Here is a 25,707-nt window from a genome sequence, read left to right on the forward strand (position 1 = left end):
TCCCGCTCTCACAGACCTCACAGGGAAACTCCCAAACCCCCGGCCCTCCGCTCACTCACCATCACTTACCACACTTTTTACTCACACCCTCCAGTTATCCACACGCCGCTGGGTCTGACCAGAGAGGATGGCCGCATCCGTGAGGAGGATGAATGGGTTCTGGAGAGGGATGGCTGGAGTTCTGGTGCTCTGCATGCTCTTGCTAACCAGTAAGTACTCTGATATCTGTAAAAGATCCTTTTTAAAGTTGGATTTAGTCTCACATACTTTTCTGCAAAGAGGGGGAGGGAAAAAATATTTGTGTGCAATGTAAAACACTGTTCATACTCTTAAGGTTAAAGTTTTTTTGGAGTTTGGAGGGGAGAGAGGAAAGGGGAGGGGTGTAGCCGGACACAGACGCTGCAGATGGATGGTTAGTGGCGGGGAGGCTTGCAGACACAAAGGGTCTCTGCTCAGGAGTGGAAAAGTTGCAGTTTAGAATAATTATGCTTTACATCCTGCAGAGCCTCGGGGTGGAGTGCGTGTGCGTGCGCATGTGAGTGCATGTGTGTCCATTTGTTTACACAGTCACATTAATGGGAGATTTGCCCTCCCATCGAGGACAAAATGCAAGTCCAATTTGATTTTAGATGATAACATTTTAGTTTTGAAGATTTGTTGCGACGTTACGCTAAGTCTTGTGAAGGTCAGCGGTTCGTATGTTTATTTATGGAAAACCAGTGCAACACTGTAACACAGCTGTGCGCATGTGTTTGCCTAAATCAGGCAGATGCTAATTGCAGGGGGGGGATGAGATCCCGCCGTTTGGACGGCGTCACTGCCCTGCAGGTTCTGCAGCAGAGCAAGTTGTCAATAAACCCCAGTGGAGCGAGGTGTGCGGGGAGGAGAGGCCTCGTATCCAAACGCCAGGCAGCAACAAATGTTTGGAATGATCTTGGGAGGGTTAAAGAGGAGGGTCTGAAACTGAGGGTAAAATAAAGGATGCAGTTTACAAGCACTAAAAAAAAGATCATGAGATGGTGGAACATGTTCATAATTTGCACAATAAAGAGGCAAAGTACATACCATCTTCAGCTTAACAGATGGTAATTAGATTTACATGGAAATCTAATTACTCCAGGCAATCCCCACCAAGAATTCAAAGCCCAGATACACGGACTACATTTTCAGACGCAGCTTATAATCCGTCAAATATTTTGTTTATTGCAGCGGTGGCATGAAAACAGCTAATGGGATTTGCTTTGATCCTGTTTTTGTCGTGGCATCTTTTTTTTTTTTTTATCATTATTTCAGAGATGCTCTTTTAGATGTCCCCCCACATTTGTATATTGCCCATTAGGCGGCGTTTATCGGCGATAATCAGCGGGGGTGTAATGTTTTAATTGCGTGCCACCAACATCGCGGTCGTGATCTCAATTTATCTTCCTCTTGCTGCTTTCGGATTCCTGCTCCCGAGAGGAGGCCGTGACGTTGCGGATCAGACCCGCCTCCCCGTTTGTCTTGCCCACACTGTTACAATTGACGCTGGTGTGGCAATGTGAATTTCCACCGGGCCAGGTGCAGTCACACATAAACAAGAATTTATACATTTAAAAAAAAAAAAAGAAACTTTCCCCACCTGATTATGTGGAGCTTTTTTTTCCTTCGTCAGTTCAGTGTTGATTATCTCCCCCCGCCCGCAGCCAAATCATAAGACAATCCATCCTCTTAGTGAGTCTTTTCACAGCCCGTGGATAATATTTGCCCAGAGACGAGGACAATTCTCCAAATTTCATGCTACTTTATAGCTGCTTTGATGGACAAAACAAGGAGGACTCATATTTGGTAGCCGTGATGTCGTCAGTGCCATAAATGGGCGAGGCAGCTGACACTGTGCCGCTTTTTCAAAGCTTGTTTTTCAGCATTCACACAAAACAGCGTGACCATGAAACTCCCAACTCTCCCTCTTTCGCCCGATATGAGGAAACCATGGAAACCGGAAAAAGTCACTCCGTAATGACTTTCGAGTCACTTATCCGGCAATGGCTCTACGGAGTCATATAGCCTGTAATGTGGCTAATGGAGGTATTAAGGTTCTGCCTGAATCAAAGATGTGGCATCATAACAGATTACATGTTGTGGTTCCTTAATCAAGGAGGCGGCTAAGAAGGAGCCACTGATTGCATCGGTGTGCATTTACGGCTCAGCTGCGCCTGACAAACATGCTAGTTTAGATTTGCCAATTCGAAACACTGTCAGACATGCCAGGGGGGTGGATGGTGGGCGTGGCGGACAGGATGAGGGCCTTCGATGCACTTGATTACACGCATGTGTGTGTGTCCGTGCACGTCTGTGTCTTGGACTGCCTTTGCCAAATCAAAAATCCCTGTCCCTTTCAAGCAGGCCAGTCACTCTGGTGAGCTCACATTTTGCTTACGCTCCTGCTTCCCATGGCTGTCATTCAGTGGTTATGCAGCCGTACAAATATGCAGCGCAGAACCAGGCAATGTCGGATGATGTCACCCACCGCCTCTTGGATTATGGTAGGGAGCTGCTTCACTCCAGGATGTTTTTGGGGGGAAAACCCGAGCTCAGAATCTGCTGTGGAGATGAAGGGGTGGGGTCGGGGTGCAGGGCGGTAGGAGGTGGGGTTACGTCTCGCTCCCCTCTACTGCATGTCTTCCACAACGGTGTTCTCTGCTGCCAAGCTGGGGCCTTTGGCCGCGTGGAGTGAGCTGTGACAATCGTTGTTTGAATGTTCTACAAAAAGACAAAATAAAAATTTGGCTTCGATCGCAATTCCTATTTTGCAGCGGTTCCTGACCTCGGGGCATCGGCAATCACAGGGTCCTCGGAAATTAGATGTAGTTAAATAGAATTATAGTAACAAACTCAAATATGTTTGGATGTGGAATCAGAAGATATGTTTTGGCCCTCTTTCAAAAGCAGTAGTAGACCATGGTCGAGGCAGTTACAAATCTATTCATTCTTGATTGAGTTTGAATGTATGCATTTAACAATTTTGAACAATTTTCGTTTTTTGGCGCAGCTTCCAGTCACCAAAATACTTGCTGAAACAAGCGACTGATACTAGCATCATGTCCCTGTTACACCCACATGGACATGTTCTCTGTTGCCTGTGCACGCAGCAAACACAGCAGTGGTTTCGTACCATTATCTTTCACGAATGCATACTCTGATAGTATTTCTACAAGAAAATTTGCCATGTTGTCGCACTATCATGCATTTTACAGAATCTATTCCCAAATTCGTCTCTCTCACCATGACAGCTTTTGCATAAATTAGTCTAGGTTTGGCTTATTGCAAACATTTTGCTGTGCGATATCAGGGCTATTTTCTCCAAAGTCTCTGGTGTGACCAGAAATCATTGGATAGTTGCTGTGGAAATCATGGATACTACTTTTACACAAAAATATGATGGCTACAAGGGAAAAAAGGGCTTGGAAGCACTTGTATGAAGCACATTTGAACCCAAAGACAATAATATTGAGTACAATTTTCCTCTTGCCTAGTAGAGATATCAGCAGCAGATACACGAGTAGTGCCAAAAAAATGACATTTCAAAAAAAAATCCCGTTTTTCCCCAGAAACCGCCCAGTTATTCAAGGTGATCTAAGTCCTGTGTTATGAGCTGTTTCTTAGAAACTGTGAAGAGAAAGTCGCCCGCCCGACTACAACAACAACGCTGACACACTGGAAATCAAGAAACAACAGCCAGAACAGGGACAACCCACAGGCAAGAAGTCGGAACATACCGATCACCTGCGTTTTTTGCTTTGCAATAACAGGTAGTTGTTTTTATCCAAAGATGGCCACCCTCAAACCACTAAACGCTCATTCAACCGAGCCTCCTGCTTTCTATTTCTGTTCAAACAACAAGTGCTTCTTTGTACCGAACCAACTTTGGACCTTCTGAGCAGCTTGTTTTAGTTCCAAGCAGAATCCGATCGGGACGTTCGAGCTCGATAAGACGAAAGCCGTCGAGCCGAAGTGAAGTCAGACGTCTTCATGTCGAATATTTAGTTTCTATCAGCGTGTTGCTCTGAAATACTCCGGATGACTAAAATGCTTTTAGGAGAAGTTCTGGGTCGGACTGTCCCTTATAAGGGCCTTCACTAGTGGATGCCATTCGGGATAGCATGGGGCTAAAAGAGGCAGAAAAAAAAGAATTCTGTCAGTGGGAAAACACGTAAAGATTTAAACCGAGAGCAAAAAGTCTCCATCGTATCTCCCCGGGTTTCTCGTAGCACAGTTTCACCCTGCCAATGTCAACACAGGCAGAACGTTGCCAGTCTTTCTCAGGACTGTCAGCTATTGACCAGCATTCCCTCAGTCCCAAGCTGGGACGCTCAAGTCTGATTTACGTCATCTGTTGAAGGGTGTAGGCCCATTACATAATCCCTGGCAGATAGCGGTCTTAAGTCAGGCTGGGGTATGTGTGTGTTGTGTGTGTGTGTGTCCGTTCGGCCCTTGGGGATCCACTTGAATGGAGTGATTAAACCTGTCCCAATGCCAACTTGTTGGGTGATTTCTCTTACTCGGAGCGGTCGATCTTTGAAACAGAGAATCCTTAAAAACAAACACATCCGTGCCCATCGGGTTCCTTCACCTGCCAGACCTCATCAGTACGACCGCCCTGAGCCGGGGAGGGAATGTAATTCCCTTTTTGAATTACATTCATTCAAAGTCAGCGGCGGGCCAAAGAAAACAGATTTATTGTAGGGAAACAATACCTTTGTCGCTACAAACTGATCATTCAGGAAACAGAGTTGACGTGGAGAAACAGATTGTCTAGCGACAACGTTTACCCGGCGAAACACTGGTAATGAATAACAGGCGCTGTGATAACATGTAAATCTTCCTTTTCCAATTACTGCTGTTCTGGTGAGCTTATTGTTCCTTGTTCCCCTGGCACCCCGCTGCAATTTTACAGCTGTTGGTTTTTTTTTTTTTTTCAACCAGCATAAAGGAAGGAAAAAACCCACATACACACCCTGTCCTCCTGTTTCTCCTTAATTTTCAACCCAGAAAATTTGGCGGAACAAGCAGCACCAAGGCAGAGAAACTCCAGATATCAGTGCTGCGATCAAAAATACACACACACACACACACACAAACCGCGCTCCACGTCGAGCTTACTAGTGGCTCCAAGATTGTAAGTGTGAAATCCAGAACGGGAACTTGGAGGCGGCCTCCTCTCCTGGCGTCAGAGACGCTTTTTCATGCTCACTCGAATCAATAAGAGCATCGCGGCGATCTTCCCCACACGGTTATTGGGATGCTACATCAAAAAGCGCCTCTTTCGGCGATGATGGTATGTGTGTGAGATAACCAGGCAGGGCCGCTCTCAACGGAGATCCCCCTGTTTACCTCGGGGTATCGCTGTACTTAATGAGCTTGGCTGAGAGCCTCTGACTGCCAGAGTAATTGCTTTTCGTAATTGATGTTTGGGAAAGATGTCGAAGCAAACCTTGCTGAAAGCGCGGGATTGTGCAGCTCGAGGAGGCCCTGAGTTGCACGGTGTTTTTTTGGTTGTTTTTTTTTTTTTTTTTTGAGTGAGGTATTCTGTACATGAGGGTTGGTTGCTCTGAGGGTTAAAAATTAAGCATGATCTTCAGAGGCACTTGTAATAACATCATGACATGGAAAATCACATAAGAGTGCTTCCCTGCATGATGAGGAGTTCAGCTCCTGTTTTTTAGCATCAGTAGTAAAATTCTTGCATAGTTTTCGTAGTTCATTTGTATTGCATTTTTTATATATACTTATTTTTTTTGGTACTTGTTTCAATATTTTAGGCTTTTTTTAGCATTTTTGAGAATTCCTCACACATTTTTATATCTGTATTCAATTTCACAGGTTATTTACTTTTTTTGTTTGTTTTTCTGATATCTAGCGGCTTTTTGCCATTTTTTTTGTCATTTCTGTGAGAGTTGTAGGGAATCTCTTGCTAAATTTTGTTGCATTTTTCCACAGATTTTTTTTTTTAACAAATTTCTTGAAGATTTTAAGAAGTAACTTCCTCAGTATCGATTAGCTGATAATCGTGTCATTATTTACCAACCGAGGAATAAGTCAAACACCAGTTTCAGGAGAAAAAATAAAAACTTTGGAAGAATAAAACACACTGGTCAGCGGCTTCCACACGTCCTTGCATTGCCTGTAAGTGATGGTTGGAGGGAAATGATCCCTGCAGGCCCACTACAGTGCAGAGATTCCCTCCGCTTCATCCGAGCAGTGATGGAGCGTGTGTGTGTGTGTGAGTGTGTGTGTGTGCCTGTGTGTTATCTGCAGTCCACAGTATGTTCACCTCCGTGGTCGGAGCCTGCCATGTGCCGTGACAGACACATCCTGTGCGAGGATGTGCACGGATAACATTCCATAACCTGTTGTTAATTCCTTTTTACAACCCCGACCCCCCCACGCCCCTCAAACCGCCGTGTGTTTAGTGTAATAACACCGGTGGGGTGGGGGGTGGGTGGGCTGCAGGAGCGGAAAAGTCAACTTTTGCTACCCTTTTGTGCAGAAACAAAAATAGTTCACCCGCATAGGGACCCGGTCGGTGTATTCCTAGAGGTTTTGGCGTATGTGTTTTGATTGTGTGTGTGTGTGTGTGTGTGTGTGTGTGGGAAAGGGAGAGGCGGTGGCCACACCGAGGCGTTAGAATTTGTTGGAACTGGCATTCTTGTGCCCAGATAGTGCGCATATTCATTTCCTACTTAGAGCAAGAATCAAGATAAATGGTTCTTATTGTATTAATTATATTGACTATTTAGATCAAATAATTAGTCAGTTAAGCCTCAAATTACTTAAATATAAGGACAATTAATGTAATTGCATCGGCAAGCTCTAAGCAAAGGTACAAAGTGTCTCGATAATAGTTAAGAGCGTCTGTCGCAGAAGAGGGTGATACCGTCACAACAAATTTAAATGACGAGTTTCCGTGTTGAATATGTTCAACACGAGAGTCTTGGGACATCTGGAAGCTGAGGTCGTCATGGCGACCGAGGTGCGGCACCTCTGGTCTGAGCGAGGCCCGAGAGATGGAGCCGTGAACGTTCCATCGGTACGTTGACGTCAAGTTTGGGAGGAGATGCAGCTGCACCCCACCAACCCCACCCTCGTCCTTAAGGCCGTTCCTCCCTCCCTCCCCCAGGAGAGGAAGGGGCCTCATCCTTTAAACGCCACAAGTAACAGAGCAACGTCTCCCCGTGCAGCCAGCTGTTTGTTTGAGTGCCGTTTTCTATCCCCTTTGTTGCTTTCGTCCGACTTTTTTTTTATTTTTTATTTCCCACAGCTTTTCAAAGCACTCCATTGTTGAATAGACACATTTTCCAACATTCAAAATCCCTGCATTTACAATTCACATTACGGGGGGATGAACTCAGTCTTCTTAAAAACAAGAAATGCATTACGAGCAAAGTCTCGTCATGGAAATGTAAAACAGATTTGTACAAGAAGATAGATGTATTTTTTTTTGTTTTCATCTAAAAGTACATATTTACCTACATGCACTCTCCCCTTCATGACACATGTATGAAAAATTCCTCCATTGTACAAATACCTCTTATCAGCAGTGCATTCACTTGGAGGAAATCAGTTTGCTTGTAAACCAGTCCCACTAAACTTCCTGTTTTCCTGGACTCTTAAATGCTGATTCCTCCCCTCCAGCACAAGGTGTCAGTCTTGCTCGCGTAATGTCCTCCACCGTGTTCAGAAGTGGTGCTGGAAATCCTATCTCCCGCCTTTATGAACGGGTTTTATCTCTCGATGTTGGCAAAAGAAACCACTCCGACTCCCAGCATCAGTCATAAGTTAACCCGGTGGGCAGATTGGACCAGAGCTCCCTGAGCTTGGAGTGACTGAGGAGGGAAAGCTGTCACTGAGCTGCAGGATGCTCGCCGATTAACACTAAGCCAAAGCCACAAGCTGTAGCAGAACCCACTGTGTTCGTGTGTGTGAGGGGTGTGTGTGTGTTTTCCCGTTTGTTATCTGTCCATTTGAGGGACCCACACCCCTGTCTCCACTTTCTATGTCAGTCTGGATATATTGTAGTTGTCCTCGAAGTGATGTGGGTGTGTTTATCAGTGACTATATATATGTGTGCGTGCGTGTGTGTGTGTGTGTGTGTGTGTGTGTGTGTGTGTGTCCGGCTGGGGGGGAGTAGCATGGATTCTCCCCTGAGGGGTGGAGGAGTGGGTTGAAACAGAGGAGGCTGTCTGGAAAGAGACATCAAGGCAAGATCCGACATTTATACCCGACCTCCTAAACTCATAGTAGGTCACTTCAGCCCATATTTATACAGAATGTGTCAAAAGTCACATTGTGCGGTTCTCCGTCAGCTCTTTGTGTCACTTGCTGGAACCAAATCACTGATGATGCGATGACTGATAAGCTCGCATTGCCTCCTTAAAAAAAAAAAAAAAAAAAACAATTTCCCAGTTAAATTATTATTACAGCTGTTTGAAAGCTAAAAAGCTCCCCTGCACCTTGACCTAAAGTCCTCCCAGTCAAGTCAGATTTTATTTATACAGTGCCATATCACAAAAATGTTGATGACGCATTACATATAGAGCGTATCAAGACCAGACTCTTTGAAACGAGTAACCGAAACACGGCTTTTACTCACAAGGAACAACTTGGAGAGACAGCGGCAAGAAAGGGAAAAAAAAAACCGTTTTACCGGGCAGACACCTCGGACAGAACCCAGCTCAATGTGGCCGGGGATATCACTCAACAGACAAAGCCCATGGCAGCATAGCTAGGGGCTTGATTTCTCAAAAAAAAAAAGAAAATTTGAAAATACTGAAATATGGTCACCTAGCGTGTCAGTGTTGCCCAGATTTTTACACTTGCATAGTTATTTTTCTTCCATAGCATTTGCAAACCAGCTAATAGGTTCTCAGTCATGTTTGTTGTTCAATCCAACTGACCGCATGTCTGTTTCGAGATTTTTAACAAGCAAAATAAGAATCCTTCATACATGCAAGTCAAAGCAGATCCAATCCCCCGTGGTCGGGGTTCAAAGGCCCTTACAGTTTATATGCGAGCAACAAGTCAGAAACCCCAGCTCAAACACACGCCGCATGTTGGCGGCTTCAGTCGGCATCAGGGATCCGTACTATGTTCCCTCGATAGTCTGTCATTTTTACATCTACATTACACCGCACTCGGAGGAATGAAAGGAATCCACGTGATGTCGCCCACTTGTAAGGGGGCCTTAACTCGGGTTATACCGTCTGCAGCCCCGGCCTCGGCCTCCAAACAGGGAGGCAGGGATTGCGGGAAGATAGAAATACAAGTCGCTTCATGTGTGTTTTTTGAGGCGGGTGGTCCAGAGCCTTTACTGGATACTGAACATGCCCGGTTTGAAACCTTAGGAGATTTCCCACACAGCTTGTTTTAGCGTACGTGGTGACACGCGCCGCTGTGCGATGGTATAACAGAAATACAGCACAAACTTGCAGACAGAGGGTTTTTGTAGACCACGAAAGCACTCCTGGAGCGGAGGAAGAAGTCAGCTTTGCAGCTCCTTTCTAAAAACAAGCAAAACACACAATAAAAGTAATAAAACAGCTGGCAAAAAAGGCATGACACCCTTCCATGCTGTGCGTCTGATGTAAACCCAGTCTTTGAAAGTGGACGTTTATCCATTGATGCACATTCAACAGAAACAAGATCAAGGTCTTTTCTACTCTCACAGTCAAACGCTGAAATTCCCACAATAAATTGTGAGAAAAGCGAGATTTTGAGAACAAATGCATCAGACAGCATTTGCTGTTTATCTTTTTGGAAGAATCAATCCTTTTCAATGTGCAAGACCCTGAAACATCAACTACATAAATGCACATGAAAATGTCTTTCTAACAGTTAGCATCATCAGTAGTATGAGTTGTTTTTGTATTTGAGTGATCGTCTAAAGTGACCAGGTCACTAACAGTTAGCATCATCATTAGCGTTAGCTATATTTGTGTTTATTTAAGTGATGATCCAAAGTGACCAGTTCGCCGGGTCTCTTGTTTCGCAATTTGAGCAATAATGCATAAATTATTGTTTTCTACGTAGAAAAGATATTTAAAGCTGTTTAGCTTTTTATGTTTTAAAAGAAAAAGTGTCCCATGTCTAAAACAGATGTTTTTATCAACCTTGACTTTGCAGAGGTTCATAAATGATTACTGCCTTTCAAAAGTAAGCCTTTAATTGTAAACCTTTACCAAAGAATTTTGTTAAATAGATGAATGACATTCTTGTTAATTCAAACCAGGAGACTTGGTAGATAAGGATGAAATAATTTGTGTCCGTGAATTTCCATCCTCCTCTGAATGTGAGGAGTTTCTGCGCGAAACTTTTTCGACAATCGTGCCGACTGATGTTTAACAGAAAACCAAGAAGACTTATAAAGGCGCTTATTTCTCTCAACGATTAAGAATTAACTGCTCGGACAGAGGAGTGCGTGTTAAAAAACGTGTAAATACGAGGCGCAGGGGTTAATTCATCAGTGTCGAGGCCAAAACATTTTTCCAACATTATTGCACCATTAAACGTGCGCGAGGGGCAATTATCTGAGGGCTCTGACGGCACAGCGAGGGGATTTATTCCCACTTTGACCTGTTAAAATGCTGCACATTGCCCATTCTGGATGAGGTTCAGCTGGTCGACGCCACTGCCGATATAAAACGCGTTTGAGAGAACACTGATACCACGGATCAACAGAGGGAGGGGGTCATGTCAGGATGTCTCTTGTTTGGCGCGTTAATGGATTCTACAAAGAATGTTTTTTGTTTTTTTTTAAAGTAAGGAATCTTGATGAGGTTGCAAATATTCACCAAATATCCATCTATGCTGTATAAAAGTTACTAGACCCACAGTGAAGTAGAGATCCTCCCATTCAGTCTTTAAAATCAGGCGATGGAATCATCCGAAAAACTTTGATTCATTATCTAGACTGCAGTCCGTCGTGGGGCGAGGCCCATTGCCGATGAAGAGCAACAACAGTTCATTCTCATTCACTTCATATACAGTTGTAAAATCATATACAGTATACCCTTGTTTTTCGCGGGGGTTACGTTCCAAAAAGAACCCGTGATAGGCAAAATCCGTAAAGTAGAAACCTTTATTTTTTTTACAATTATTATACCATTAGATACTCTATTATACATTGCTGCTGTCATACTTATGTTTTTTTCTTCCTTCTTTATGGAACAAACAGAAGATTCATTAATTCCGTAATGCCGACCTACAGCCGCATAGCTTTTATCTTCCCTTAGCATGTCCAGAAGTTTAACTTTATCTGCGATAGATAGCATCTTCCGCTGCCTTTTGGGCCCTGCCGCAGGTGCTTTTGTCGGTCCAGAGCGTTTTGTCAACATTATGGCTTTTAGAGAAACTCAAAATTGCAAGAGAATTTGCACGTATGTAATGTAAATTTGGCAAGCTGTTTTACGTACGTGTATATATTAAACTGCAACGTTATTGACGCACAGGTAGTGAAGAGGCAGAGTGACTTTTTAGCCAATCAGAATGCAGAACACAATGCACGATGCAAATCCGTGAAGTAGCGAAACCGTGAAAAGTAAACCGCGTTATAGCGAGGGATCCCTGTACATCCATTTACTCATTCATTCATACAAGGGAAACCCTTCATCCTCTCAGTCAGACGCCATCTAGAGACATACAACCTTTCACTCATTCACACGTCTGGGCATTTTTGTTTTTTCAATTGGCCTGCATTTGCGAAGGAAACAGGAGAAACCACTGGAAACTCTCACAGACACGGGGGAGAACATGTAGACTCACACACGGATTTGAACCTGTAATGTTCTTGCTGTAAAGCTGCTCAACCGGGCCGCCCCTAAAAAAAATAATTTTTTAAAAATGACTGAATAAGTACTCCTCATACTGCTGCCAAAGAAAGCAAAAGATTTCTTCTTAATCTGTAAGACTTAATAAATCTGCAGAAGGAAAATTGAAAAATTGGGTGGGTGGGGGGCAGGGGCTGATCTAATTCCCCCACCGAAGTTGCTTGAGTTTTCTTTTTTTTTTTTAATTTGTAGAACATGCCACATGAAAACCCCTGGCATCTGAATCTCCACTCTTTGAAAGGACTAGTGACATCAATGGACATATGCCATTTTGTCTTTCAGGGCAACAAAAAAAAAAAAATGGAAACACTGGCGTTCGTATTTGATCCCGCATCGGACAACGTAATCCAAAAATAAAAATGAATAAGCCTTTAAATGCACACATCCCCTTGCCCCGGTCAACCTGGAGTTTAATCACAATAAACCAATTTATTAGACACCCACCAGTCACAATATTATTTTGACATTAATCATAGTCGGGGATTTCACCGAGACAAAACACCCATCCATTTCCCTCCAAAGCCCCATGTGAACTTTGAAATTGTTTTCCTACTTTAATAACCCTCCTGACAGCGGAGGGCTCTCAGCGCCACCCAACTCAATCCCAATATTATTACAAACACATGATCCCTCCCAGAAAAATGATTGGATTGTCAGAGGTCACGACCTTTGGGCATTGCCATTTAATTGTCTTTATGGAACCCTTCGCAAATAGTCCATATGCGGTGACCAATCAGTGGGATCCCCCCGCTCCAGAAGGAACATGGCAAAATTGTTTGCCCGGAGGCTTTTAGGTCCATGTGGCCTTCATCCTCATTCACAAAAAGAATCCCCATTCATGCGTGGCAACAAGTCTTCCAGAAGTGGGTCAGAGGATCACATAACTCAGATGGGGGATTGCAACAAAAAACAAAAAAAAATGTAAAAATGAAAAAAAATTAACTTTTTTTGGCTACACTTATTATAAATATGCATCAAGAAATTCAATTTTTTTATAGCTTTCTGTCTGATAAAAGCTTTTTCTAAAATTTTTCTGGATTTTTTTACATTTAATTTTTGGCACTTTGTCTAAGTCTTGTATTTTATTTATATGTTTTTTCGCCAATTCGTTTTAAATCCTTGACACATTTGTTTAGGGAAACTTCCGATCCCAGGGTTTGGTATCATTTCTCTATCTACATTTCAAATTCACATTGTCATCCTCGTCCTCTTGCAGACGACGTCCTGTGCCAAGATGACACGTCGCCCACGCCCCCCGAGGATACCACCGACAACGACAGCGGTGCAGGTAGGACCAGTACCAAATCAGCAGGATGAGGGAAGGGGTAGTCAGACACGCCCTCTCCGGATGCGGGTCGGCGCCGCGCCTTCAGGATTCAAGATCCTATAATCACCGACAGGTTGAGTGGTTATACCGACATACTTATTTTAGACCAAAAACAGCGATGGACTCAAAAATGATTATATATTACAAATGTCACTGATTACGTTCACGCTTCTGTCTCTGTCTATTTATATATGGATTAGCGTTAAATATTTGAAAGAAATCATGTGGAAGATGGAGATGTACACATTTGTGTGGCTTCAGCAGCTCTATTGATAATGAATAAACGAATGAATGAATGGGCAAGGATGAAAAGAAAATAACGTACGAGCCCCTGAAAAGCCTCAGTCGGTGATTTCGTTTTTTAATCTCTCCATTATGCAGCACCTTTTGACATGATTGTGAACCGTAACGTTCTTAACCAGTTAAGGCCAGTAATGTGTCCTTATTACTGCATTGCAGAGGAACGTAATATGAATATGGCATTTTGCTAGTTTGCAGTGTCTCTGATTAGACAGTGTCCTGCCTGGATTGGGATCCTCGTCAGTATCTGACTAAAGGTTAAAAAAAAATTCCTGTTGTCGATATTGAAACAAAATCAGTTGCCGTTGTGTATATTCTACGGTTCTCTTAGACTGTGCGTGCATAACAAGTAGTATCATAGAAAAGGGCAGATAATGGGCTCTCATGGGATCATCAGCCTGTAGGATTTGTATGTTTTTGCCTAAATCCATGTTTGTCCACAGTTTTTCATCCTCTCTGTTTCTAATCACCAGTCTAATTTGGCTCAGTATTGCGTAAGTGGTCTGTATTTGATGAATTTAAAAGCATTTGTGATGAGTCTTACGTTACATTGTCTAATATGATGTTGGCGTAGTTTCCGATCACACAATAACATCTTACCGGGGTATAATGGTGCTTGTTACTGTCCAATTTTGAAGATTTTTACAGTTTTTCCAACCAAAGTCGGTTCAGGCTTTGCCCATTAAGCCGTTCTTTTTGCCGGGACTGGATGGTGCGCATCCGAGAATCTGGTCACCACTTTTTGATTGAGACCACAGCAGCCAATGGGAGTTTAGACGACTTGAGGCTTCCACGAACTCCGCAAGAAGCGAGAAGTCTATTCAGAACTGATAATCATGACCAAAAAAAGTCCTACCAAGACATGTCGAGAAAGAGCTGCATAAACATGGCCTTTGGAAGAGAAACCAAAGTTCTCGCTGCTTTCAGAGGCCTTGAGAGCTCATAGTGCATCCTGAGATTCAGCTAAGCTTTTGTTCCGTACACTCACCTCGTTGATGTTTGGCTAACTTAGCATAGGAAAACGAATGGGGTCATAAAATCAATCCAGTTAAAATCGGTTGAGCTTCAGCTAATGTTTTCTTATCCTGCAGTTACAGGCGAGGCCTCTGAGCTAACCACCCTTGACACAGTGTTCAGCAACACCGCAGCTGCTAGTGAAGAAGTCACTGCGGCCCAAGACAGCATGGACGGGCTGACAGATTCACCTGATGCTGGGAGCAATGACGTGGACCCCGCTAACACGGCGGGAACCATCGTCATTCCCACCGTCAGGGATATCACAGTCCCTGATGCGGTCCCCAAAGATCAGGTGGTGAGAAACCGCTTGTGTGATGCACAACTTTTCAACGTCGAAAATAATGTGACGCTGATAGTAACCCCCATTTACTCCAGCGGTCGACAGAAGTACAAGTTGGAATTACTTTTATTGATGCCGCTTTTTTTTTTTTTTTTTTACGCATTGATCATGTCAACCTCCTCTCTCCTAAAAGGTCAGTGTGGAGTGTGTTGGCGTGGACGAAATCCCCGACACCAGCGTCAAGGCCGAAGTGGAAACAACTGGCTGTGTGGGTACAACTACAACTACTCCCGTCTTTCTTAGTTCTGCTGAACTCATATGTAAAGCGTAAAACACCGGACACCACCTTGAGGCTACGTAGCCCAGCTGTCCTTTGGCCCACGGCTACCGAGCAAGCGTTTGGCATTTTTGAAAAACTAGAGCTGAGCCAGATCCCCTTCCAGGGATGTTCGCCGTCTGCTGACGGCTCTATCTGTACCGTGTGGCCCAAGGAAACAACATCGAGGGCAAGGATTGATGTTCTTTAGCGGCGACTTTTGAAGGCAGATCCTCTCCCAGACATTCCTTGAGAATCATAAATCTCGATACTGTTCCTAGTGGGAGACAAATGCAGAGGAGGAGGGCGCAGATCTGTGCTTGTGATCCGTTACCCTGAAGGCGTAAGGGGGGATTTTCAAGAGGTTCGGTATAATTTGTCTCTTTTATGGAGGAGGTTTTCAGCAAAGGAGCCTCTTAAGAGTTTGATCACAAATGATGACGTGGTAGATCCATCTGAAAAACTACCTACGCCGTCGCATTTGGATTTAAAGTATTGCCTTTTTTCGAAGCTGGATGTTAATGAAATCCCCACTGTGGCCCGGCTTCCACTGCAGAGCCGCAGGTCTGTTTAAATTACCTTGTTCATGACTCTTTCGTACAAAGTGGAGACCACCTGCTTCTTTGTCTTTTGGCTACTCCCATCAGGGGTCGCAGTGACTCAACCGCCACCATTTCACCTTTTCTCTGTGTCCTTGTCTTTCACCAACTCCTGCCTAGAAGTTCCACTTTAGCATCCTTCTATCCCTGCTCCCTCCAACTCTGCTCTCTGTCTTTTCCTCGATGCCACTGTTTCTAGATCATACAGCACGGCTGGTCTCACCACTGTCTTGTACACCTTTCCTTTCATTCCGGCTGATAGTATTCTATTGTCTTCAACTCGCTTGAACATGTTTCTTCACCTCTTTTTCACCCACTCCATTGCTCTGGACTGTTAACCCTAAATCACCACCCCCTGTAGGCTCACTGTGGTTCCTCTTATTCACACACAAGCTTTCCGTCTTGCTGCAGCTAACCTTCATTTCTTTCCTTTCCAGAGCATACCTCACCTCTCTAGATTTTCCTCCACCTGTTCCCTGCTCCCACTAGAGATCACAATGTCATCTGCAAACATCATGGTCCATGGAGAATCCTGTCTAACCTCAACTGTCGGCCAGCCCATTGCCACTGCAAACAAGAAGGGGTCAGAGCTGACCCCTAATGCAGTCCCACCTCCAGCTTCAACTTGTCTGTCACACCTACAGCACACCTCCCCACTGTCTCGCATCGGGCATACATGTCCTGCACCAGTCTGACGTGCTTGTGAAAAGTCGAGACCAAGTTGCATAAACAAAGGAGGGGAGGTTAAGGAGGCTCAGCCATGTTGTTAAAAACCACCCGGCGTCACAGGACAAGCGTGTAGAGAGATTAAATTGCTTGCGTGCAACTGTGAGGCAAACGGAAAATATGAAATTAACATCAAATCGTGTTAAAAGGGAACAGCATAACCATCCCGCAAGGACATCCCCCGGTCGCACTTGAAGCCGGAGTCCTTAGTTTTTTTTTTTGCTTTTGTTTTGCGTCCCTGATATGGTGCTAAATTACCGTGACAATGTTTTTCAGAATCAGGACACAGTGGGTCACGCCATCATTTAGAGGACCAATTGGAAATCCCCCTTCTCCTTCATTTTTAATTGCCCATCTGCCTCCAGCCCCTTTTCTGATGGTAGCAATCAGATCTCAGAAAATGGTGGTCGATCCAAATTGGGTTAGCTTCACCAGTGATTCAAAGGAGAATAGATCAGTGCTCACATACATTTCCCGTCTTCTAATGCTTTTTAACTTAAGCAGTTTACCCTGAATGGTCTATCATTACAAACTGCATTAGCCCAGTTAGCAGGAAACAGCAATTGTTGTCTTTTTTTTTTTCTCGCTCGCTTCACCGTAGCCCTTTCCGCTCATGTCCGGCACAAATATGACGTTTTTCTTCTCGGCGAAGCTTGAAACCGATAGCCACTCGGGAAAACCCCCAAAACTTCTAAAGGCGGGCTTGTTCTTAGAGGAGGGTCCATTCAGAGAAAGATAAAGAGGAGAATGGAAACAATGGAACAAATTAAACCAAGCAAGACTGCGCTGAAGTAGTGGAAAACAAGGAGGCAGCAAATCCTGGCAACGCTCTTCACTTGCATATGGATTTGGGAGCAGAACTCTCCCAAATCCAAATCCCAAACAGTGATGTGTTCCCTACCATCCCGGAGTTCACGTGATGCAGCGATGGTGCGAGACTCCCGTGGGAGTCATGTGACGGGTCACAAGCGACGGGCGGGCTGATGGAGAGAGCAGCTTCCATGGGAGTTATTTTGCCGCGCACGTTCAGCCCCTCCGAGTGTCCTCCTCCCTGCCTCTAAAACAAAACAAAAAAAACTGGGTGTTACCGCCGAGTCCAGCTGTGGGCTCACTCCCAATTAACCGCTGAGTCGGGGGTTTGCAAAAAGGGGTCTCCAGGGATGGGTGTCTGGATCGCATTACAGAGAATGAAGAACGCTCCCATGTTGCACAGCCTTGGGTTGTGCAACGAGGTGATATCATAGTTCAGCGTTAAGGTGGGGACGGAGAAGGTGCGGTCAGAAAAGCCTCCGACCGACTGCGTTTTGAATCCATTATGCACGAGAGGGCCTTTCGTGCGCACCGGCGGTCAGAGGGGAAAACTCGGGCAAAACACATTTCACCCGCAGGGCCCCACAAACCCACCTGATTGGCCGATCTCTGAGTGCAGCCACATCCCCCAAATGTCAGTTTCAGTTCCAGACTTTTATTGTTTGCAAATGTGAACGACAATGTGTGAAATATATCATTTACAGACATGCGTCTTTCTGTCCGTGTTGCGTGAAATGATCCCCGTGGACAGACATCCATATTTCTGCATATGCAAAACTCCGGGGACATTTTATCCAAAAGAATCAGGAAATGAAGACCTCAAATAGGGAATTTTTAATTATGAAATTTCTTTAATCACTGTTCAGTACACAAAATTCAGTGGCAAAAGTAAAAAAAAAAACAACTAAAATCTAGGTTATTTTTTTGTTAATGTACAAAAATGCAACCGCTAATGACTTTATTTGTTTTTAATTATTATATATATTCTTTTACAGGAGGAAAGTAAACGGATCATCGAGGAGAACCCTGCCATCTGGTGCAACACACAGATCTGCAACATCAAAGTCGCGCAGGACGGAAAAACCCTGCTGGTGTCGAGCAGCGACGGTGGGTCACGGCCTCACAGTCCCACCCTGTGCTCAACGATAACGCACTTTGATTTGTTTCTTTTTTTTTGTTTTATCAACTATTGATTTTTGCATGTCCCCCACAGATAACACCGCCACTCTCCGTAAAGCTCTTTACTCCAAGCAAATGATGGACAAGGTAAGGTTGTACATTCTGGAGTGAGATTTCCTTCAAAACCCAACAGCACATCTTTTTTCGAGCTGCGCCCGAGCCGTCCCACCAGGCCGAGAGCCTGATAGGAAAGCACGATCCACCGACCGATCTAACCCTAACCCTAACCCATGTTGATAAGAAAACCTTCGGCCAGGATCCTGATTCAGATCCTGTTATGAGAGGGGAAACCGACACGTCAGTTGACGGAGTCATCCGACTGACCAGAATAGTCGGGCTCCACTCAAAATCCAACCCCGGTCAAAATGGCACTATTGTGACGACTTGTTTCTCTGAATTCCAAGTTTGTTTTATTTGGAAAAAAAAAAATTCCGCATGTGGCCTCGATCTGCAGAAAACGGTGGCATGAAATTGTTTAAGGAGGCCTCTGGGTCCCGTAAGACGTGCACACAAACAGACCGGAGCTGGGTAGCCAGCCGTTCAAGTTAATCAGAACCTCAAACCTCAACCGGCGCCGCTTTTGGCTGAAATGGGGTTCAATTCGCTGATCGGTTTATTAACCCCGCCTTTGCTTAGCCGTGACATCTGACCGCGATTGCCGCGTCACTTCGAGGAAGAAACCCGGGAAAGCCGCAAAAGCTTCCAAGTAGACATCCAAACAAAAAACACAAGTTGCAGCCACAGCTGTCATTTTTTAAAATGAAAAAAAAAAAAAAAAAAGAGTCTGGCTGCGTGGGCGCTACTGTGAGGCAGAAGTCAGTTCTCTGGCCTGAGAAGATACCAATGCTTACTCTGGGTTATCCCTTTGCGGAGTCCTCATTTTCGCTTCTCTCCTGGTTCTCCTCCTTTCTTAGCCAGTCTAGAAACAGTGAACGGGTCACCTGAAGCGCATCTCTGTTTGCTGTTGGGTGATTGACAGCTGTCCCGTCCACGTTAAACACCGTTCTGGTGTCAGCAGGGACTTGATTTGGAGTAAAGACGTAGCGTAGAACCCATCGCACTCTTTCGGATCAGTTTCCCGCGATCAAGACGGGCGGCTTCTAGCGATTCATAAATCCGATTGGTGTGTTCACAAAAAAGCGAAGGGGCAGAAACGACCCTCCTACTGCTGTTTCCTGTGTTTGAATGCTTTATTCAAACCTGCAATGCTTATACTCCTTTACAACGCTCATTTTTAAGGAAGGTTTGCGTAAAATCATGAAAGGAGCTGTTTTTTTTCCTTATTGTTGCCAGATTGGGGGTTCTCAGGGTTGCCAGTTGGGAAGCCATTGTTTTTATCAACTAGGTTTGTTTACAATAGCACAACATTTAAGTGTAACATCCCTGAGTCACTTACAATAAACTTTTATTATGATCGTCTAAATAAACCCGTGTAGAAAACACACGCAGCATAGCAAGCCCAACCACTGGCTGTGAAATGTGGGTGTGTGTGTGTGTGTGTGTGTGTGAACCATCTGAGAACCATCTGACGTTCTTAGCAGCCTCTGGAAGAGTTTAAAGAAACGTAATTGGGACTCGTGCCGATTCTGGATCGGGTCTAAAGCTGATGCCGAGGACAATTATTATTCACCGCTGATTTTTTATTTTTTTTTCGGCATGAACCGCTTCACCGTGGCTTGCTCCTCCGAGTTGATCTTCAGGGTCGAGCAGCTTTTCGGTGTTCTGCGGATGAGATTGTTCTCGCCTGCTACAAAAAGTTCGGTCTTATCCATGAATAAATAACGAGAGGGGAGTCGGACAGAGCGGAGCGGCTGATTTAGAGGGCGGGGAGGAGAGTCAAACTCGTCGTCTGTGGTAAAAATGGATTGCCCCGTATTAAACAGGGTCAGAGGTCACAGAAAAAAAAGCTCGGGGTACAGTAAGTCTGCGCAGTCGATCACAGGGAGTGACGTTTTTTTGGACGTGTCAAGGCGGGACGTCCTCAGACTCCCTACGCGACCCCCGACGTCAGATTTGAAACACTTGGGATGAAATATGAGTACGACCTAATTCCCAAGCGAGAGGGATATAAAAGGGGGAGAAAAAAAAACAGTCGCATAAAGATAGACAGCCCGTCGTGCAAGTTATTTGAGGTCGACTAGAAGGAGAAACATTATGCAGGATGAAGATAAAATGTTGCCCAGCCTTAATGCCATTTACTTCTAGGAAATGTCATCTGTTTTAATGAAGAACTTAAAAGTTTGAGTGGGCGCCTTTTTAGAGTTTTAATGGCAAAGCGGATAAAATATTGCGGCGGAGTAAAGTGTAAAACACGCCTTGTCGTTTTTCAGCGCACTGAGCTGTCGCTGGAAGTTATTGCAATATCGCTCAAGAATGGTGGTATTAATGTGTAGTAATGTGATAAAAACAATGGTGTGAACGTCGCCTCAGCCGCCCTAAAGTAAAAAATTTTCTGTTTTTCGCAGCTCGGCGTGACAAAGGAGGAGACATCATCGTCATCCGGCTCCTCGGTGTTTGTGGGGATCCTGGTCAGCGGTCTGCTGGCCGCCCTCGCCATCACCCTGGGCTACTTCAAATGCCAGCGCAGGTCCGACGGCAAAGCGGTGAAGCTGGTGAGCGGCCTGAGATACCAGCGTCGATTTTCATCGTGTTTACGTAGATCTGAAATTAAATAAGATCCTATTTTAAGAGAAAGCACGCCGCCCTCCGCTCCTCTCACGGCATCCTCTGGCAGCCAGACACATCTGTTTCCCGCCGCGCTCGCAAATATCACATGACAGGGGCTGCACAATAAGATGTGTGTTTAGAAAACGGGGACAGGGTCTGTGTGTGTGTGTGTGTGTGTGTAAATGGGTCCATCTTTTTGCGTGTGTGCGGGACCATGTGTGATCAAAAGATTTAAAAAAAAAAAACTTCAATTTTGCAGGCACTCAGACCCTTTCATCCCAAATGCAAGATTAACACGTCGTCCTGCTTTATTAAACTGCAGTAATGTGTGTGTGCGTGCGTGTGTGTGGGTGTTATGTTTGTAAAATCACGACCTTAAGGCGATTTAATGGGCACACCGACTGTACATTTAACAAGCCTAATTTAATTTTATCATCACACTTATTCACATCACAGCGGGCCAGGTCGGTGTTAAATCAGCTGGGAAAATAAACTTTCAATTAGTTTTAACTATATTTATAAAAATATAAATACAGGCACACCTACTCGTCCTTGGCGCCAAAGTATAAAAAAGTGCTAACTGCTAATCCAGCTGTTGTCATGGCAACAAGTCAGACACAGCCTGTGTGAAATCAGTTTTGCGGTGTTATTTATTGCTGATCGCAGTTACACCCGGTTGCTAACGTTAGCATTGCTAGTTTGTGCCAAGTTCTGTGGATGTCCCAATATGAACAAACAATACAATTTTTTTTTGTCTTCTTTCAAAAGCGCTTATTTTGTTTATTTGATATATTCCAGGGGGAAAAAAAAAAAAATATATATATATATATATATATAAATAAATGATTTATTTCCTTTTAAAGATAAATAAATAAATGCATTTAGTTGAACACAAAAATAAATGCACGCAGCTGCAAGTGAAATGTGAAACAATGAAAAATAAAAACAATTCCTGCTGCAGCTGCACACAAGGTCCAGATTACGGGGAGTTAATCCAGCCAGGATATCAAGGAGACATTGTTGTTAATGTTATTATTATTTGTTTTGTTTTGTCACAGGGGGGGGTTGCGCTAAAAGCAGTCCAAGAAAAATTGCCTTTCAATCCCTCACTGGCCGTAAATCGCTCTGAGGCGGCGCATGCTTGTGATTATAGACTGCAAAATAAAAATGTACAAAAATCCCATTTTACCAGACCTGGCGTCTCTACAGTCAATCGGCCCGATTTGACGGCTCATGCCGAAAACGATCTGGAAAGTTTTGTTTGTGCGGTTTCCATTTCGGGGCGGTTTGGTTTTCTGTCAGGGTCATATTGGTGAGGCTGAGCACAGATTTACTCCAAATGACCAAAACGAGTTTTACTACAAATCGGGAGAGTCTGAGGTGGGGGGGGGGGGGGGTCAACAACGGAAAGACGTTTTAAATATAAAACTTTTTTCGACCTCTGCAGGCGGAGGAGGCGTACCCGGCGGATCAGGAGAACCAAGGAAACACGCTGGTGTCCGTGGCCCCTCTGACCCCCCCGCCTGAGACCCAGGAGAAGCCCAACGCCAACGGAGAGTCGCCCGAGAGCAAAGAGCAGCCGCCGCCCACCAACGGCCACTCCACCGCCAAGACGGCAGACACCGAGCTGTGAAGCAAGAACACACCAAACACGCTTACACACACACACACACACACACACACACACACACACACACACACACACACACACAGACTTTTACAAGACAGCAGGGACTAGAAAGAATCCTCCTCCATGTCCAAGCCCCCTCCCCTCCTTTGACTCGACCTGATGACGACGACGACGACAACCGAGGCGGTGGCGATAGATGTTGAGGGCCCGCTCCCTCCTGATGGTCCAGGGCGGGGAGCATTACTCAGCAGCGGTTCCCATGACGACAGCAGCGCCAGGAGATGTGCGCCTGTCAACGCCATGTGTCATCGGGTTCGAGGCTCCGTCCCATCAGCATTGAAAAGCAGGCGAGGGAAAGCGTTTTCTCGGTTTGCCACCGGAGCCTCACAGGGGAAACTTGCTCTGGCCTCCCATTACTGAATCCTCGGCAGGTGTATCAATGGTTGTGTGTGTGTGTGTGTGTGTGTGTGTGTGTGTGTGTGTGTGCGTAGCCCTCACAAATGTTGTATGTGTCTCCTGAATCTGTACTGTTCACCAACTTGTGTGTTTGTGTGTGAGAGTGTGTGTCCACAGATGCGTCGAAGCTTCTTTCACTTTCCATACGTTTGCATGGCCAATGAGTGTCGGGGTTTGGATCAACGATGTGAGACAGTACCTTTAAAGGGACTCGCCCACTTTTTAAGGAACTTTGCCTGTTCCCGTGTTCGGGACGAGGAGATGGACGCCTTTGTCTCCTCTGAAGATAAGCTACACGTCCCTGCTAGTTAGCTTAGCGCAGGTGGGGCAAACGGGAGTTTGCTAGCCCCCCTTGGTAAGACGTCAACAAAAACAGTTGAATATTTCCAGGAGAGAGTTCAGGATTCAAGGAAAATCATGTTTTCATGCTGAGAGCGACAATAACATAAAGGCCGGAACTTCTTTCCTGAACCTTCAGGGTGCAAGTGTGCAAAGACGTTGTCTGTGAAATCCTTCTGCCAAGGCTACGACGTCAAAACAGCTAGTCCTAAAAAAATTCTGCCTTATCCACAACTGCTAATTTTTCTCCCAACGTGGTCTGCAGCCTGTAAACTGCAGCGTTTGCAGGTTGCCACATTTTCGCGGCAACTTTTGCGGCCACCAGTGCCGTTGGCCTCTATTTCTTAGGCTAAGCTAACCAGCTTGCGACCTGTTTCTTCCTGAAATTTTGACACCAAACGGGCAGAATTCCTTCCTAAATCGTGTCTGATTTCTGTATGAAAAAAAGGCGGGACAACGGCAACCGTTGGACCAACCAACCCAAAAAAAAAAATCTCTTCAGATTGAGAGCGACGATGAACCCATCTGACTCAGCATCACTGTCTTCTCAAATATCTTGTATATGCTTTTTTTTTTACATCAGTATTGTATTGAGCAGTGTGTATAGTATGGTGATACTCTGTGTGTGTATGAGTGTGTGTTTTCTGTTTTGTTTGATTTTGTACCCGGAGAACTTCATTTAACGCCTTATAGACGTGCCTGTGGCGGCAACTCGTTTTTTTTTTTTTTGTAATATTGAACCTTGTATATCGTTAAAAAGAAATCACAACCTCTGGCTGTTGGGAGTGAACTTGAACAAAAGTCAGATCCATAAAATCGACGTCGGACGATGATTTCAACTCCCAACATCCCAGTGTGTTAAACTCCACTGGTTTAACATTAGACTGTAACATCATGAGAAATAAACTACTTTCTATTAACCGCTCTGTGTTTTTATTGTCTCATTTCACGATAGATAGAAAGAAAGGGAAACGCACACACACACACACACGTACGTACGCACGCACACGTGCACATACATCACACGCTTGGTATGCGATGCCATAAGTTCAAGCAGCTGGTTTGTATAAGCTGTAGTAATGACATCACGTCACACAGTTTTGTCTTTCACTGTTTGGGTGGAGCGGTAAAAAGTTAAAAAAAAAAAGAAAACATCCACCAGCTGTCTTTCCTGAGTGGGGCAGGATGGGGGTGCTCACACACACACACACACACACACACATTACTGACTCACAAACAGTGCCACATGCCCCCCCCCACCCACCCACTCGCCTGTCACGGCAGGGTCCGAGGCCCCCGTGTGGATCCTCCTCCACCCTGCAGGAAAGCTTTTCCTCAAGGTCACATGATGCACAGATGAAGAAGTAAAGCAGGAGCAGATTGGGAATTACACGCACACACACACACACACACACACACACACGTACAGTCAGTGCTGAAATGATGGAGAGCTTAGTGACTCCACCCATGTGGGGCTGATTTACACACCCTGACTTTCAGCTACGCCTTTTAAGGATTCAACACATTTAACATTTAGTTCATTTTCACAAATATATTGTTCATCTTAAGAGCAGCTCAGAATCACTTTTGATTTTTTTTTTATTTTATTTATTCGTGTTATTTCTCCTCATCCTCCCCAGATGAATTATTTCTTTTAAAAAGGAATACCTCTCTTTGTCCTCTCGGTCTTCCCTCCGGAGGGGGCGACGGTCCAGACCCGCTCCCCTCCCGTCCTGTCCTCCACCCCGTCCGCCCAGGCCAAACACGCTCTACACGCGCTGGAATTCAGGATTACGAACTCAGCTCAGCTGGCTGTTTTTATTATGGGGTGTCTTCCCCCCTCAGCGTAGCCGCAGCTGCCAAAAACGTCATGTTTTCCCTTGGCCTGCCAAAGCGCTTTCCCCCGCATGCACCCCTCTCCCCATCAGAGCTCATTTATTGGCCCAAACTGGAAGAGGGAAGCGACCCCCCAGGGGTCAGGGCCCAAAGTGCGGGTGCCACGTGACTGAGGGAGCCGTACAGCTTCACAAATTGAGATACTAGATTTAGTTTTCATACTATTTTTGGAGAATTAATAGAAATGCGGTATTCTTTTTTTCAATTAATATATATTTATACTCAATTTCAGATCCTGAACACAGGTAGACTGCATTTTATTTTATTTTATTTTATTCTATTTTATCTTATTTTATTTTATTTT

At 44.8% G+C, this 25,707-nt stretch overlaps 1 protein-coding gene across 1 annotated transcript; it reads left to right on the top strand.

The window, feature by feature from the left end:
• cd34 (CD34 molecule) lies at positions 1-24,427 on the top strand. The gene is made up of 8 exons (XM_086159522.1): positions 1-209; positions 13,078-13,149; positions 14,580-14,800; positions 14,979-15,053; positions 18,232-18,343; positions 18,450-18,502; positions 20,881-21,027; positions 22,530-24,427. The coding sequence occupies exons 1-8, from the start codon at positions 128-130 to the stop codon at positions 22,713-22,715; spliced, it is 948 nt and encodes a 315-aa protein (XP_086015648.1). The 5' UTR covers positions 1-127; the 3' UTR covers positions 22,716-24,427.
• Positions 24,428-25,707: the final 1,280 nt, after the last annotated feature.

Source organism: Fistularia commersonii, chromosome 14 (genome assembly GCF_037954325.1).
Source record: "Fistularia commersonii isolate RoL2024-O1a breed Wild chromosome 14, RoL_Fcom_v1.0, whole genome shotgun sequence".
Lineage (NCBI taxonomy): Eukaryota > Metazoa > Chordata > Actinopteri > Syngnathiformes > Fistulariidae > Fistularia > Fistularia commersonii.

Bases quoted from the DNA above. Each gene is read 5' to 3' on its own strand.
- cd34 (XM_086159522.1), top strand. From the start codon at position 128: ATGGCCGCATCCGTGAGGAGGATGAATGGGTTCTGGAGAGGGATGGCT. The intron at 13,150-14,579 runs GTAGGACCAGTA...CTTATCCTGCAG, and splicing joins CGACAACGACAGCGGTGCAG to TTACAGGCGAGGCCTCTGAG. The intron at 18,344-18,449 runs GTGGGTCACGGC...TGTCCCCCACAG, and splicing joins GCTGGTGTCGAGCAGCGACG to ATAACACCGCCACTCTCCGT.